Genomic DNA, 16,572 nt, shown 5'->3' on the forward strand with positions numbered 1-16,572 from the left:
AGAATATGAATAACTATGAATAAGGGAACACGTAAAAATAGGTACTGCTGGTATCATTATTTTTCTACTTATAATTTTCTTTGACTTTTACCTAGAATCAATTTCCTAAATACCAAGTTTATTCACCCACACACACTTCTTTCCATTCCAAAGGATTTATACAGAAATAATAACAGTGAATGGAATGAATATTCTTTACTCTTTGTCTAGAATAACTTCTAATGGCATGTACGTGTCTATTTGAAAGTCTGCTGCAATCAATTCAGTAATAGCTTTATTTTAAAAGCCTGTATGTCAACTAAATACCTAATCTTTTGAAATAAAAATAGAATCTGCTTGTAAATTTTGTGAATGACACATCTATCTATCATTTGAAATTATTGAACATTACAGAATGTAATTTTACATGTTAGGATGAACAGCATTTTCGTAAGCTCAAGCCATACTAATATTGCATTAGGAGCAAGACAGTTGTTCTGAAATCACTAAAGGCCATAATAGAAACCAGACACTAATGCTTTAAGAAGTAACTAGCTGAAACTGAATGAAATAATCACCTAATCCATAATGCATTTGTAAGATTTTGCCATACAACACAGGTAATTTTTTCTTTTCTTTCTTTTTTTTTTTTTAACTGAAGAGAAGTAATTCTTTCTTATGGTCCTAAACATCAAATGCTATCACATCATAAAAATGAAATATAGCACATGGATCATTTTTTTGTTCATCCGTTTAATTCTATAATACATATTCACTTCACCCTATAATGAAAACATTATGCTTGTTCACTATTATTTACAATGTTGTTAAATCAGCAAGGCTCCAAATGCTCCCTCGAAAGATCATTGCCAAAAGCGAATCTGCTCTAAGCGGAGAGTTAGAAAGATCTGGGTTCTGCAACTCGGCCTTGCTGTCAGTGCTGCCTGCATGCTCTTGACTTAATCCCAACATGCTGCAGTTGTGGTCAATTTCATGGAAACGTATCTGACAGCCAAGATGTATTTAATACACACCTGTAGTGGGATGAATTGTATCCCCCCCAAGAAAAGGCATGTCCAAGTCCTAACCCCTGGTATCTGTAAATATGACCTTATTTGGAAATGGGGTCTTTGCAGATGGAATCAAGTTAAAGTGAGTTCATACTAGAGTAGGGTGGAGCGTAATCCAATGACAGGCGTCCTTGTAAGAAGGAGATTTGGACACAGACACAGAGACACACAGGGAGGAGGCCACGTGACGACAGAGGCCGAGATTAGAGGGATGCAGCCACAAGCCAAGGAACACCAAGGATTGCCTGCATCCACTAGGAGGTGGGAAGAGGCATGAGAGGACACTCCCCAAGAGCCTTCAGAACGAGCAAGGCCTTGCCAACACCTTGATTTTGGACTTCCGGCCTTCAGAATGGCGAGAGAATCAATGTCTGTGTTTTATGCCATCCAAGTTTGTGGTGATTGGTTACAGCAGCCCTCAGAAACTAATACAACACCTTTTAAATAGTGATTTTTTGGGCTGTTCTTTGTAAGAGTGATTCAAATCTACAAGATTAGGAATGCTAAGGAAAGCTGGATTAGGGAGAGCTGTGATAGGAGCAGGGGCAGAGCAAAGCAGTGGATGGGGAGAGATTCTCGAAGGTTCTAGTTCCTTCTAATTTCATCCATGTTAGATATCTGGCTTCTGCAAAAACTCTGACTTTAAGAAGATTCCCATTGGAGAAATATAAAGGGTGAGGGTATAAAAACCGTGATCAAGCAGTTTTCATATGAAAAATAGCACGCAGAGATACTCACCTCCACATGTTGACATGTTTGGATGAGTTTAGCCAAGAGCGTCTCCAGTTCCGTGTTCCTCTTAATAAGGTTGGTGAGGTTACTCTCTAAGTTTTGCTGTTGAAAAAAAAGAGAGGAAAATATTATTCTGCATACTTTTAATACTTTAGTATATACAAAATTACTCATACTCAGGAAAATGGATACATTTTTAAAGAAATCTCAATGAAATCTATGCAGTTTCAAGTACTTATAGATTTAAACTGGATTTTGAAAAGTTACAGTGTAAAAGATTATTTTCAAAATGTTCAGATCTCACTTTTTGTTCCTGCTTCCTGTACGAACTCAGGCATATTTCACTGAATAATTAGTCATAGGTTATTTCCAGGTTGTGAACGAGGGAGAAAAGAGGTAATTGGATTTCTCATTCCTTTACCTGAATCAGAAATGGCAATAATAGAAGGAATATATTCCCACATCAAATCAACTACTGCTGGATTTTTAGAATTTACCATCTTATGGGCAGGCTGAGGTCAATCCGTTGGAAGAAGGTCTGAACTGTCCAGCTATTGATGACACTATGGTCATTTATAGGCATTGATAAGAAGTCCTCATCATACACGTTTACTCATAGTACGTTTCACTGTACCTGCTTCTATTCTTTGCCTATCAACCTATCAATGCCAGATCAAATTTCCTCGAATGCTACATTTTTCATATCACGGTCCTCCTTAAGAATCTAGAGCTATTCCCTGTTCCTTTAGAACATCAAAATTTTTTGAAATTTCGTTTATTGAAGTCTAGTTGATTTACAATGTTGTGTTAATTTCTGCTGCCACATGCGGGATATATTCCACCATGTTTCCCCTCAGGTCCCCAACTGCCCCCTCACTCTTCCCCCCTCTCATGTCTGCATTTCCTTTCATTTCTGATCCTCGGAGACTTTCCACTTATGTTTAAGCTTGGTTATTATTCTTTAAAATCCATTTTAAAATATTTTATCTGTAATTCTCATGTGTTCAGAATTCAGAGGGAGGTTTGGGGCGTTATTTCATCTGAACCGGAAGATCAACAGGAAATCTTCCATTTCGACTTCGAGACACTCAAAGGGTCTCAAATATAAATATTTTAAGGGAGAAAAAGAATCGTTTCTCCCTTGAAGGGTGGGATACCACAAAAAGTCAGAGAATGAACCAGACAGAGTGATTTAGGTGCAACTTAATGACCTCATGTTTGCATCAACGAAAAACTTGCTTTCAAAGCTCTTTACCACCTGCACAAAAGCCAAATGTTTTTCTACTGTTTGAATTAAACAAAGTGCAACCACTTTATGGTCCGAAACTAGAGAATAATTTCGATGCCTTCCATTATTCAGTGTCTTTGACTTAGATATGACCACTTTACGGTATATTTGTCAACTTCTTTTTGTATGTTCGTCTTAGGGAATCCTTTTACTTTTCTTTTTGGCTGACCCTTCAGAGCAGGAAATTACCAGGGAAATACATCATGAAAACTGTTTAAAGTTCAATTGTCATAGGTATGACTTAAGCTAGTCAGCAAGAGATCCAAATAAATATAATCTAACACATTTAGACTTTACAAACATCTGCTTGCTTTTCTCTCCTTTTATTAAGGATACATCATGTATAAAATCTGTTTTTAATCAACTAATATGCAGACTAAAGCCTGTGGTTTAAACACATTGACCTATCTAGATCCTTTGGGGTTATTCAAATTTAAATAGTACAAGTGTTACCGAAGTCCGCAAAGAATTACCAAGTCACTTAGAAGTATAATAAAGGGAAATGAAGCTGAGAGAGAGACTTGTTTCCAAGAGGTACCAAAGGGACTAACAACACTTTTCAAGAGAGCCCGGGTAACGGGCAGGTAACCAAATCCAGTCCTCAATTAACCACGCACCCATAAGCTGCCACTACGGGGACTTCTGTGGAGTTTTCTCGAATTTAACTGTATCACTAACATCCTGTGTGGTGATCGGCAGGTCCTATAACCCCTTGATTTTGACTGTGCCTTGTGCAAATGAGAGATAACCTTTTTTGGCATCAGAGTCTTGGGGCTAAAGTGGATATAAGTATCTACTTCCCTATGGATATCTAAGGAATTCTACAGAGTACCCCCCCAAAAAGTTCTAGTTTCCTGTTCTCACCTCGAAAACATCAATACATTTCCATCTCCTTACGGAGCTGAACTTTGTAGAAGTCCAAGGAGTCAGGCATGAGTGGCCACACATGTAGAGTGAGGAGCCCGGGGCCACGACCCCAGCTGAATTCTCCTGGACAAATGACGCTTGGGCTCAGTTTTCCCATCCATGATGTGTAGCAACAACAAATGTACCCATTTATGCTATTGTTCAGTTCAGAGGAGAAAATGAACACACACCAGGAACTATACAAATGCTTGTGGAAGAAATCATGAATTCTAGGGTGAAACATTGTTTGGTGTCAGTACCAGACACTACGGGGGCCAACCCCATGCCTCAGGCAGTCACCATTCTCAAGCTTGCTGGTGGCTTTTTGCTGCAAGCACCTGTTCCTTCAGGCTCCAGGGCTTTTTCTGGCCCCAGGCAGGGCAGGCGGGGGTGCTGGGGAGGAGAAGGGAGGTTGATGCCCCTAGGAGCAGCCCTCAGCCAGCAACTATTGGCAGTCGGTGGATGAACTGCCCAGCTTCCTCACCTCCAGGTGGGACCACTCTGAGTCGTGTTTCAGAAAATCTCCCGAGCGCCCGCACTTGTAGGAGCCCGATGCCCACAGCAATCACCTGCTCCTGACCATGCCCTCTTTCCGCTTCCTCTCCTTCTCGGTTCCGCCTCCCCTCTCCCTTCCAGATGCTTCCGGGATCACCTCCCAATTCGAATTCTGAGTTAGGGTCTTCTGGGAGAATTCAACTAAAACTTTTCCCATAGACATCCTAATCTGTTAGTTTTGAGTATTCCTTCTTATGAGGAATAGCCAAATTAACAGAAGATTGTATTGCTTTTGAAAGATATTTGCTAATACAAGGGTTTGTTTTCTCTTCCCTCTTTCTAACCTTTTGTACAGATCACATAGCCTCCAAATTCCAGGCTCTAAACCAGCAGTGTCATTAGAAATACAATGTGAGCCATAAATGGGAGTCACATTTAAAATTTTCTAATAGTCATATTTTTTTTAAAAAAAATTAAAAAGAAACAGGTAAAATTAATTTTAACAATATATTTGACTTAACTCAATTTCCAAAATAGTATTATTTCAACACGTAATCAATATTTTAAAACTGATGAGCTCTTTTACATTCTTTTTCTTTCTTTTTACTAAGTCGAGCTCTTTTACATTCTTTTTCTTTCTTTTTACTAAGTCTTTGGCATCTGGTGTGTGTTTTACACATATAACATATCTTGATTCACAACGGCCACATTTCAAACACTCAGCTGCCACATGTGGCTTGTGGCTACATTACTGGACAGCACAGCATCCGAGTCTAGAACAGGGGTCAGCAAAGCTTTTCTGCAAAGGGCCAGGTAGTAGTTTAGGCTTTGTTGGCCATATGTTCTCTGTCGCAGCTACTCGATTCTCCTGTTTTAGTAAGAAAGTGGCCATAGACAATATGTCAGCAAGTGGGCAGGGCTGTGTGCCAATAAAACTTTATTTACAAAAACAGGTGGTGAGGGAGATTTGGCCCGTAGGCCAAGCTCCTTCCTGGGCCCGGGCACATGCTCTTGCCTCTGGAATGCATCTGCATGGCAGGAAATAATTCTACTACCAAGGAGAGAGCATAACAAAACCACAGTATGTATTGAGTACCTGCTGTATACCCATCATGGCTTAGTCCCTTCCCATTATAAATCCTCAAATATTCACTGTGGGAACAATTAGCATGGAAAACTGAATATTCATCGGAGAACACTTCTGAAATTGAATGTAGTAAATCAACTAACTAGTAAGTTCATTTAGCAACTACTATATATTGTTAAAACAACGACTTCTACCCTTTAAGGCTTTTCTCATTGGTAGTGTTGAGTCTGAACCCAAGAAGAGGGACTTGACAGTTTAGAAGCATTCTGAAGGGATGCTATACGACTCCATTAGATCACAAGATCTCAGGGAAGGTAAATACTACACTGTTGAATAAACAAGCGTTTACGTGACTAGACAGTCTAGCAATTATCACTGACACATCTATTTCAAACTCTACCTAAAATCAAGTTGTTCCTAGCCTTAATTCATTATCTCTCTCCCGGGTATTTTTTTTTTTTTTTTTTTACAGCACTCCTCTTACTCTCTGAAGGGAAAGGAAGTCTTTGTTGAGAAAGATGAGGCTTTTTTAAGTGTGCGACTATTTGTTGTAATTCAACACGCCCCCTCCTGCCATGCCATCACCACCAAAGAAGAGGAATATAAATAATTCAAAATGGTCCTTCTAAAGGTAAAGATGCAACGAGTCAGATTTCATTTCCTCATATTAAGCAAAAGATTGGGTACAAGTCAAGCTTGTGAAAGACAACCTTGTAAAACATGTGTTGCTTCAAGAATGAGGCTCCCCTGCATACTTTCTCCGGAAAGGGTGACTAATTTTTCCTGTAATGTTTGTTTTAACACATACAATTCTAATGCATTTTCGTGGAGCCAGACTCAACCTCCTGAGTTGATCATTGAACAATCATGGCAGGATAGCTGATTTTACAACCCATCTCAATACAAGCCTTTAGGCATGGATATGGCCACCAGCTGAGAACAGTAAATCCAACTTAACAGATGAGCTTTGTACTTCTACATACACTGAGACCCAATCAAATAGCAAGGTAAGCAGACAAAAATACCCCTCATTTTAGCCTTTGGAGACCTGCACCTAAGAGTCAGATTACAGGGAATGAATGACTTGTCATTGAGCACTACTATGGAAATGTGTGCCTGAAACAGGAGATTTCAGTAATTCCTTTCGGGTTTGTCCAGGCCTAAAGAATGTTTGCTCTTATTCTGAAGTCAACGCTTCAGAATGTCTTTAAAGTATAATATTAAGTCTGGATGCCTTTCAAGGCAAACACAGACCTGGCTTGTTCCATTCCATAATATCCAGAGTGACACTCAGGAACTGTGTTCATAGCCCTGACACCCAACACCGCCCCTCCAGCACAACCAGGATATGAACACGTCGAGTGCCACCATCCGTATATTTGTTCCTAACAAACTTTAATCACAATCCTTAATACAAAAACACACCCGTATTAACACATGCCACCTGCATAAAAGCATAAATTCTTAACATGTAACTAAACTCTTAAGATGTTTTAATTACGTTGCAGGAATTTAAGGCTATCTTCAGGTTCAACTCATGACAGACCGCAAATCTGTGTGATTTATGCTGGTTTGATTTTTTAATGCCTTTTTTTCATGGGTTATGATAGTTAACATTTCCAAATGCCCTGGCAAGACAGGTCGCCAGGGAGCTTCAAAAACATAATAAAACCCAATCTGCATACAAATTTAAGTCTAGTGTTCCATGGACGACAATTTAAGCCATTTTGACATGCAATACTGTATTTACCTTGTCAGGTTTTATTTGATATTTCTATATTAACACCACAGAATCTGCACCATATATTTATAAATTCCATCGTCAGGAGTTCAGTGTTTATTACTGTAATCTGGTAGTCAATAATATACAGAGAACAATTTTTAAATACCGTTTACGGCCTAGAAGAACTTTCAGATGTTAACGGAGATAAATAAATCTCTTAGTATAATTATATTCATTTAGTTGTAATTTTAGCAGATCCAACGATGACTACTTATTTCCAGGTATTAGAGATGTGAGTGGCCTTTCTTGTTCATTCCTCATCCCTCGGCCCTATTTCTGCCTGTAGTAAGAGAGCTGAGCAACTGAACAATAACACGTCTGTCAGTTTTGAGAATCAATATTGAGTGAAGGGAGCTGGACTCCTAGGAAGCTTTGAAAGTCTCTGAACTTAAAAATAATGATCTCCTACAAACTAGTGGTTACCAGAGGAGAGAGGGAAGGGGAGAAGAACAATATAGGGGTAGCGGGGGAAAAGGGTTATTATGGGATTATATGAAATCATGTGTGTGAAACTTTTGAAAACTGTAAAGCACTCTAGAAGTTAAAGAATCTTTCATTCAATAAAAAAGGAAAATCTCGATTATTAAAAAAAAAAAATTGATCTCCTAAGAGAAATGTTTTAGAGAAAATGACTATGACTTTTATCATTGGAACATACGGGAAGCATTTTGTAAGATGACAGCATAGGGGTAAGAGCCATGAAGGTCCAATATGGCAGCCGTCCTGCTGTCTTCTCTGGCACTCTGGGCTGCCATAGCGGATCCTTGGGGTCGTCTCAAGAGAGGTGACCAATTTGTCAGTCAAGAGTTAGATGGTGCAAAGATTATGGGACTATTGGAAAACAGACTAATAGTAGTTAGTTATTTTGATCAAGTGAGAGCTTTCAAGTTGGGGAGATATTTAATCTCCTAAACCAGGGGTCGGCAAACTACAGCCCACAGGCCAAATCCTGCCCGCTGTCTATTTTTCTATGGCTTGCCAGGTAGAAATGGTTTTTACGTTTTTAAATGATTTTTTTAAATCAGAAGAAGGATAAAATTTTGTGACACATGAGAAGTATATGAAATTCAAATTTCTTTGTCCATAAAGTTTCACGGGAGCACAGATACTCCCATTTGTTGATGGTTTCTCTCTGCTTTTGTGCTACAATGACAAAAACTGAGTACTGGCCCTTTACAGAAAATTGCTGTCTCCTTGAAAAAAAAAATCTTAAAAAAATAATCCACGGCCCTCTTATTAATTAATACAGAGTATTTTCTCTATTGGTCCAAACCACTTAAAAATTTCAATGTAACTCAATTTGCTTAACATGAGAGTGTAGGAGTATGGCTAAAATTTCAATCATTCAGGTACTCAAAATTCTAAAGGAGAAGATCTTTCTGTTGGATACCCAAATAATTTTTAACTCACAAAAGAAAAAAAATAGCATTAAATCACCGGTAAAATGCAATGTCTGAATAAATTCCTCTGCAACCTTTGTTCAGAGAAGCAGAAGATTCAGACCAGGAAAGAGTAAGAAAGGATCTTCAGTTGGATCAAGGTTGCTATAGCAAGAACATGGTCAAAAGTGAGTAAAGAAGACAATGGGCATACATCTGGAGAAAACTCTAATTTGAAAAGATACATGCACCCCAATGTTCATGGCAGTGCTACTCACAATAGCCAAGAAGTGGAAACAACTTAGATGTCCATCGACAGATGAATGGATAAAGAAGATGCGGTACATATATACAATGGAATACTACTCAGTCATAAAAAAAGAATGGAATAATGCCATTTGCAGCAACATGGATGGACCTAGAGGTTAGCATACTAAGTGAAGTAAGCCAGACAGAGAAAGACAAATATCATATGATATCACTTGTATGTGGAATCTAAAATATGATACAAATGAACTTATTTACAAAACAGACACAGATTCACAGACACAGAAAACAAACTTATGATTACCAAAGGGAAACATGGTTGGGGGGATTAATTAGGAGTTTGGGATTGGCAGATGCAAGCTACTGTGTATAAAACAGATAAACAACAAGGACCTACTCTATAGCACAGGGAACTATATTCAATATCTTGTAATAAACTATAATGGAAAAGAATACGAAAAAGAATACACACACACACACACACACACACACACATATATAACAATCGCTCTGCTGTACACCAGAAACTAACACAACATTGTAAACTGACTATACTTCAATTTAAAAAAAAGGAACCGCACAAGGATTAGTCAGTTCTTTCCATTCTGCAAATAAGTGTAAAGTGTTGGGTTGTGAGTACACCTCCAATGCGGAATTACTCATCGATTGCTGTTTCCATCAGTTTTCTTTTCCTCAGTATCTTTTTTCTTAATCATAAAATACACCTCAAAGGAGAGCTTAGAGCACTGGATAATTAATGTCTTTAAAATCTCCTGACGTTGATGGATGTCATACACGTTGTTTGTATATGTCACTTCAAGCTTTACTTCCTCCATCACTCAGAGATTGAATAATTTTGATTTTATCCCCTTTTCTCTGTCTTAAGTAGATGATGACATTGCTAGATACTCATTAACAAACATGTTCTGGCCTTTCTACTTAAGTAGGGTTTTAACTGATACCATCAAACATTTTTACCAGACCTGAATGTCTCACGGTGGATGCTTAGCCTTCGATGAATGGAAACATTTTTTTTTTCCTTTTTATTCTTAACATACTGTGGGAAGACCAAATCTTTTTCTAAGCCAGTACCTATACTTCATGCTGACTGAAGTGAATATATCGAATGTATTTCAAACTAAAACAGTTGAGTCTTTGATCTAATAATTTTGCATAGGTAACTATGATTTGCTTTGTTTCTACAGCAATTTTTATTTCCTCAAATTTTTAGGTTTTTCCATAATTCAAAAAGATACAGGTACTGCAATGTTCATTGCAGCACTATTTACAATAGCCAGGACATGAAAGCAACCTAAATGTCCATCGACAGATGAATGGATAAAGAAGATGTGGCACATATATACAATGGAACATTACACAGCCATAAAAAGGAACGAAATTGAATTATCTGTAGTGAGGTGGATGGACCTAGAGTCTGTCATACAGAGTGAAGTAAGTCAGAAAGAGAAAAACAAATACTGTGTGCTAACGCACATATATGGAATCTAAAAAAATGGTACTGATGAACCTAGTGGCAGGGCAGGAATAAAGACGCAGATGTAGAGAACAGACTTGAAGACCCGGTGGGGGGTGCGGGGGGGGGCGGAGCTGGGACGAAGTGAGAGAGTAGCACTGACATATATACACTACCGAATGTAGAATAGATAGCTAGTGGGAAGCAGCCGCATAGCACAGGGAGATCAGCTCGGTGCTTTGTGACGACCTAGAGGGGTGGGATAGGGAGGGTGGGACAGAGGCTCAAGAGGGAGGGGACATGGGGATATATGTATACATATAGCTGATTCACTTTGTTATGCAGCAGAAACTAACACAACATTGTAAAGCAATTATACTCCAATAAAGATATAAAAAATAATTTTAAGTTTTAGAGGAATATGCCTTTTCTGGACCAGCTGCTGAAAATGAATTAAAATTCAATACATGGTCAGCTTTGCTCTTGAATTTGTGGCATTCCCAAAAAGGGTTCATGATGTTCACAACAGTCATATCCCCATCTGGGTAGTGGGAAAAGTATTAAAGTCAAGGGAGGTTACAATCTTCGACTAAAAAAATATATAGATTAAAATTCCATTCCATCCAAAGTGGGTCTGGTCTGTTAAGAATTGACAAAATCAATGTTGTGTAAGAGAATTTCCCATTTGGGACAGCCTAGAGAATCAAAGAATATGAAAGCATGGCATTGTTTCTCAGCCCTGAGTAACCTTCAAAGACAGAACCTTCCTTGGGTTTCAGGCGTTTGAATCTCAAATTCCTTGAATTCATTGCATCCTTCATCCCTGACTTCACAACCTTTACTTAGCCATTTCCTCTGCTTTTAGTAGGACTGAGGCTGTCTTTGTCCAATCAAAGTGAGTTGACTGAGTCCAAATTAGAGCAACATGAAAGTTATGGAAGGAAGGAAGGAAGCAAGATGACAACCATCCACTGGGTGAGTGGTTCCCACCCTGGCCTGCACTCTGCCCTCACTTGGGGGGCTACACAAATACCATGCTTGGTCTACACCCCCTTCCCAACCAGAGAGTATGAATTACTTAGATTGGGGTGAGGTCCAGGGATTGGGATCTTTAAAACTCCTCAGGAGATTCTAACGTGCAACCAAGTGTGAGAACTCTTGCTCAAAACCAGGTTGCCAAGTCGCTGGATTGTGATATAGTGTACAAAAATTAATCATGTACTCAATTTACTAGTTTTACACTTTAAGAGTTACTCAGAATAAAAGGAATATTTTTGTAATGTAGCATATGTACATAATAAGTGCAGGAATAAAATTATATATAGCTACACTAGAACTGTGAATTTATGTGAATGTATCATAGGAAATCCCAGGAACTTTACTGAAACAGTGCTCTGCAGGGAACACTAACTATTACTGTTAAGAAATTTAGAGGGGGACTTCCCTGGTGGTGCAGTGGTTAAGAATCCGCCTGTCAATGCAGGGGACACGGGTTCGAGCCCTGGTCCGGGAAGATCCCACATGCCGCGGAGCAACTAAGCCCGTGAGCCACAACTACTGAGCCCACGTGCCACAACTACTGAAGCCCGCGCGCCTAGAGCCCGTGCTCTGCAACAAGAGAAGCCACCGCAATGAGAAGCCCGCGCACCGCAACGAAGAGTAGCCCCCGCTCACCACAACTAGAGAAAGCCCGCACACAGCAACGAAGACCCACGCAGCCAAAAATAAATTAAATAAATAAATAAATAAATAAATAAAAGTAAAAAAAGAAACTTAGAGGGCTTTTCTGACTTGAAAATATAGGGGAATGCTTTGTTGAATCATTCAAGTATTCCTAATGTCTAAAAATAATTCCTGAGTGGTTACCTCAGTTTATACTTTGAACTATATTAGTAGCATACAAATTTGGTTTGTTGATTTTAACAGCTATTACTTCCCCAGAAATATAAGAGAAGCAGACTGTAGATGTTTATAATTAAACAAGATTTTTTATATGGTAAATTAAACATTTAGGGAAAAAAATTTAAGGACTCTGATGACAAAAGAATAGATTCATTCCCCTACCCAGATTCTTTTAAAGGTCAACAGAGGCAATACAACTGCCCTGAGGACTAGAAACTCCTCTGTGGTTTAAAAGGTAAAATGCAAATGTCTGAAACATGGAAACCACAGGGCTAACATTTAATTCCTTCCATCTTTGCTTTAGTATTGTTTCTTTGATGGATGGCCACCCGTCTGCTAGTTAAAACAACAACAAAAACAATCTGGAGAGTTAATTATTTAATTTGCAGTGCTTTACAACAAATTATTAAGCCATTTTCCCAGAGTTGGTTTGTATACACATGACTAAAGACAATTTAAGGGTCATTGTATTTAAAAAATGAACTAACTCTCATTTCCCAGGAATATATTTTAATTTACATTTACAGTGTTTTGCTAAAAGGGAAGACAAAGAACGAATGTCACTTAAAAAATGTTTTTAAAGTCAGTTGCTTTTAACCCAGTGGGAGAAAACGGTCCAATATTCAGAGAACTGGGAGGAGACTTGCCAGTTATAAGAATCGTGAATTACAAAGTCTCATCTTGTCCTATCTGTAGAGTCTAGAACAGAGACCAGGAATTCCTGGGTCAACAGCAACAGCTTCCCCAGGGAGCTGGTTGGAAAGACAAATTCTTAGACCTGCTGAATCAGAAACTCTAGAGGTGGGGGGTGTCCAGCAACCTGTGGTTTAATAAACCCTTCAGGGGATTCTGTGGTTGCTAATGTTTGAGAACCACTTACACGAATGTTGTAACATCCTTCAGTGTGTGCGTCTGGGCGGGGAGGTGGTTAAACATTTTAAAGACAGGAAAAGCTACAGGTAAGTGATTCCCATACTGCTCTTTCCACCTTGCCTTTCTCATGGACACCTTTGGATCTTATTACTCAGTCTCTGTCATCAGGCCCTATTCTTGGGCTTTCCCCTGGTTCCTTGGTCTCCACTGGGGAACAGGAAGCATAATGGAAGAGGGTGCCAGCCAAGACATAGGGACAAAGGAGGGTTGGAGAATTTGGGAGGTGGGGGAAGATGACCCAACGTCATGGCAGGGGGAAGGTTTGGGAATGGATGTGCGCCTCACTCATTCATGCTTTTTACCCCTTCACCATTGGCCATTCCAAATTGCTTTTTCTAATAAAAACATACACAGAATTCAGATGTTCAGAATGTGCCAGAAAAAAAAAAACAGTCTTGGTGAAGTTGCCCTAGTGTATTCTCGATTACTTATAAATGCTGTTTAAAAAAAATTTTTTTTTGAGTGGTGTTGAAAGGGGGAGAGGGCACTCAGCCAGCTGAGGACCCAAACTCATTTGTTTTTGACGAAAATACAATGTCCCCCCCCCACCATTGGCTGGAGTAAGTGCACCTCCTGAAGATTTCGTTTGACACGAAATGTATAAAGCTGAAAGCCAACATGTTAAACTTTGCCCTCAGGATTTTTTAGTGTGACCTTTGTCATTTGATTTTCAAATGTCTGTGACTTGGTCAACCACTGTGATAGGACATACGACATCAGAGACTGCTCAATAATTAAGTGGCGGTAGTAAATCACACGTCGTGGCCTTCCCCTAACCACTGTCTTCCTCCAACGTCTTTCTTTTATTGGAATGAAGTGTCACTTAATATGGCTAATGAATACATTTTCGAATCAAAGGCATTTACTATAAAGGCAGACTTTCACACCGTGTACTTTTGACTGCAAGCAAGTTTTTCACCAGAACGTGTTCTTTCCATCTCCAAACAATTATGACACAGCAGTGACTTCAAATATACACATTCCCTCAGTAAATGCATTCTCTTTTACAGCTTTGATTCTCTCCTCTGTCCTGATAATATTCAAATTTTGATCTCAGATCTCAAATCTGACCGACTCTTAGCTATGATGATCCCTTGTTATTTTAAACTCACCATTCTTAACTGCATCATGTGCCCCTTTGAAATTTCTTCCTACTTTCTACTTTCTAGTCTTTACAGAAGATATGAAGGATATTACCATTCCCTAGGTGAGCACCGGAACATCACCTGAGACTCGGACCTCTCATTCGTGCCTTCTCTTAATCACTCTCTAAGGCTGTTTGGTTGCTCATTAAAAGACCTTTTGGCTTCAGCCTTCCCTTTTCTTCCAAGGTTACTACTCTAACCATCTTCTTCCATGAATTGCTGGTTTTCATTCCTCTAATTTTTACCCAGCCAGTCGGGTCCACGCATGGCCACCAAAGTCATCATCCCAGTAAGCTTGTATTTTACTGCACCATCACATTCTCAAAAGTTCAAAAAGCTGTCCATTCTTAAAGGATTAAGCTCAAACTCCCGAGTTGGGATGCAAAGTCCTCAAAACTATAGTAGGTTTAATAATTCTAAACGATACATGCACCCCAGTGTTCATTGCAGCACTATTCACAATAGCCAAGACATGGAAGCAAACCTAAATGTCCACGGACAGATGAATGGATAAAGAAGATGTGGTATATTTATACAGTGGAATATTACTCAGCCATAAAAAAGAATGAAATAATGCCATTTGCAGCAACATGAATGGACCTAGAGATTATCATACTAAAGAGAAGTCAGACAGAGAAAGACAAATACCATATGATACCACTTACATGTGGAATCTAAAAAAAAAAACAAAAAAAAAACACAAAGATACAAATGAACTTATCTACAAAACAGAAACAGACTCACAGACTTCGAAAACAAACTTATGGTTACTAAAGGGGAAACGTGGTGGGGAGGGATAAATTAGAAGTTTCGGATTAACAGATACACACTACTATATATAACATAGATAATCAACAAGGACCTACTGTATAGCGCAGGGAACTCTACTCAATGTTCTGTAATAACCTACATGGGAAAAGAATCTGAAAAAGAACGGATATATGTATATGTATAACAATCATTTTGCTGTACACCTAAAACGAATACAACATTGTAAACCAACTATATTCCAATATAAAATAAAAAATTAAAAGAAAAACTGTAGTAGGTTTAGAATTTCCCCAGTAGAAGCCATCTATAACTACCACCGCCCTGCACAATGAACATTCAACTTCAGTTACAATGGATTCCTTATTGGTCAAGAACTGCAACATCCGTTGCTCCTTCTGAACCCCTGGCTGCATCTTTCCACCAATCTAGAATTTTTTCATTCCCCCCATGGCAGCTCAGAATCTAGCAAAGGGCTAGAGGCACCAATAAATGCTTATTCAATAAAGGAGGACGTGAGTAATATCCATGCAACTAAAGATTTTCTATCTGTAACAGACATCACATCAAGCCAAATCTTCGTTCTATTTCAAAATTGGATAGGATTAAATCATACCTTTCTGAAGACATCAATACATATTTGAGACATCAAGCCAGAGTTCACTAAATCATAAAAACACTTCGATTAAATTAGTTTCAGAAATTGCTCTCCGGCCAAGGAACTATCTACTACGCAATGGATCAGGCAATAAATCTTAGACTCTATGTGCTGACAGGTGTAAGATGATTTATTGAATTGTAAGACAAGGAATTGTGAAGCATTACTAAGAAAATACACACTCTCTTCCAACACAACATGATTTTACTTAACAAAAGCAATTTAGGAGGAAACTGTACTATTAAAATAATAGCAAACGTTTCCCATACAGCTCTAATTCTATGCATTAAAAATAATCCAGGAATGAAATCATTAGATCGTGCTGCTGGCTGGAGATCAGACGGATGACTTAATAATGATCCATCTCCGTCAAATAAAGCTCATCTCTGTCTGGTAATAATCAGAGAATTTACACTACCAGTAACCTCCAATACTTCTTCAACCACATGTTAGCACTGTGATTTTTCTCTTGTATCCAATTTTTCTTTGCAGTATTATTCTATTTTATATAATGACAACTAAAGAAACTTAGCTGCATATTTAACTTTCTCTTCCTGATTAAAGTTGATTACAGTGGTTTCCTGAATTTTAACATTTCATCAGTTTTCTTGAAAATTAATACTATTTACAGCTATAGTTTCCCCAACAACCAATCAGACATTTTAAATTTTTTTAAAAATGAACGGCGGGGAAGGGATAAATTAGG

General features: G+C 38.6%; 1 protein-coding gene across 8 annotated transcripts in view; it reads right to left on the reverse strand.

The window, feature by feature from the left end:
- MID1 (midline 1) overlaps nucleotides 1–16,572 on the reverse strand; it is a 376,348-nt gene that overhangs the window by 86,128 nt on the left and 273,648 nt on the right. For all 8 annotated transcript variants that reach the window (XM_036840249.1, XM_036840256.1, XM_036840252.1 and 5 more), the window contains one exon: nucleotides 1,788–1,883. In XM_036840249.1, the coding sequence (XP_036696144.1) occupies nucleotides 1,788–1,883 (96 nt within the window). The remainder of the gene's footprint in view (nucleotides 1–1,787; nucleotides 1,884–16,572) is intronic.

The sequence above is a fragment of the Balaenoptera musculus genome, chromosome X (assembly GCF_009873245.2).
Source record: "Balaenoptera musculus isolate JJ_BM4_2016_0621 chromosome X, mBalMus1.pri.v3, whole genome shotgun sequence".
In the NCBI taxonomy this organism is placed as follows: Eukaryota; Metazoa; Chordata; class Mammalia; order Artiodactyla; family Balaenopteridae; genus Balaenoptera; species Balaenoptera musculus.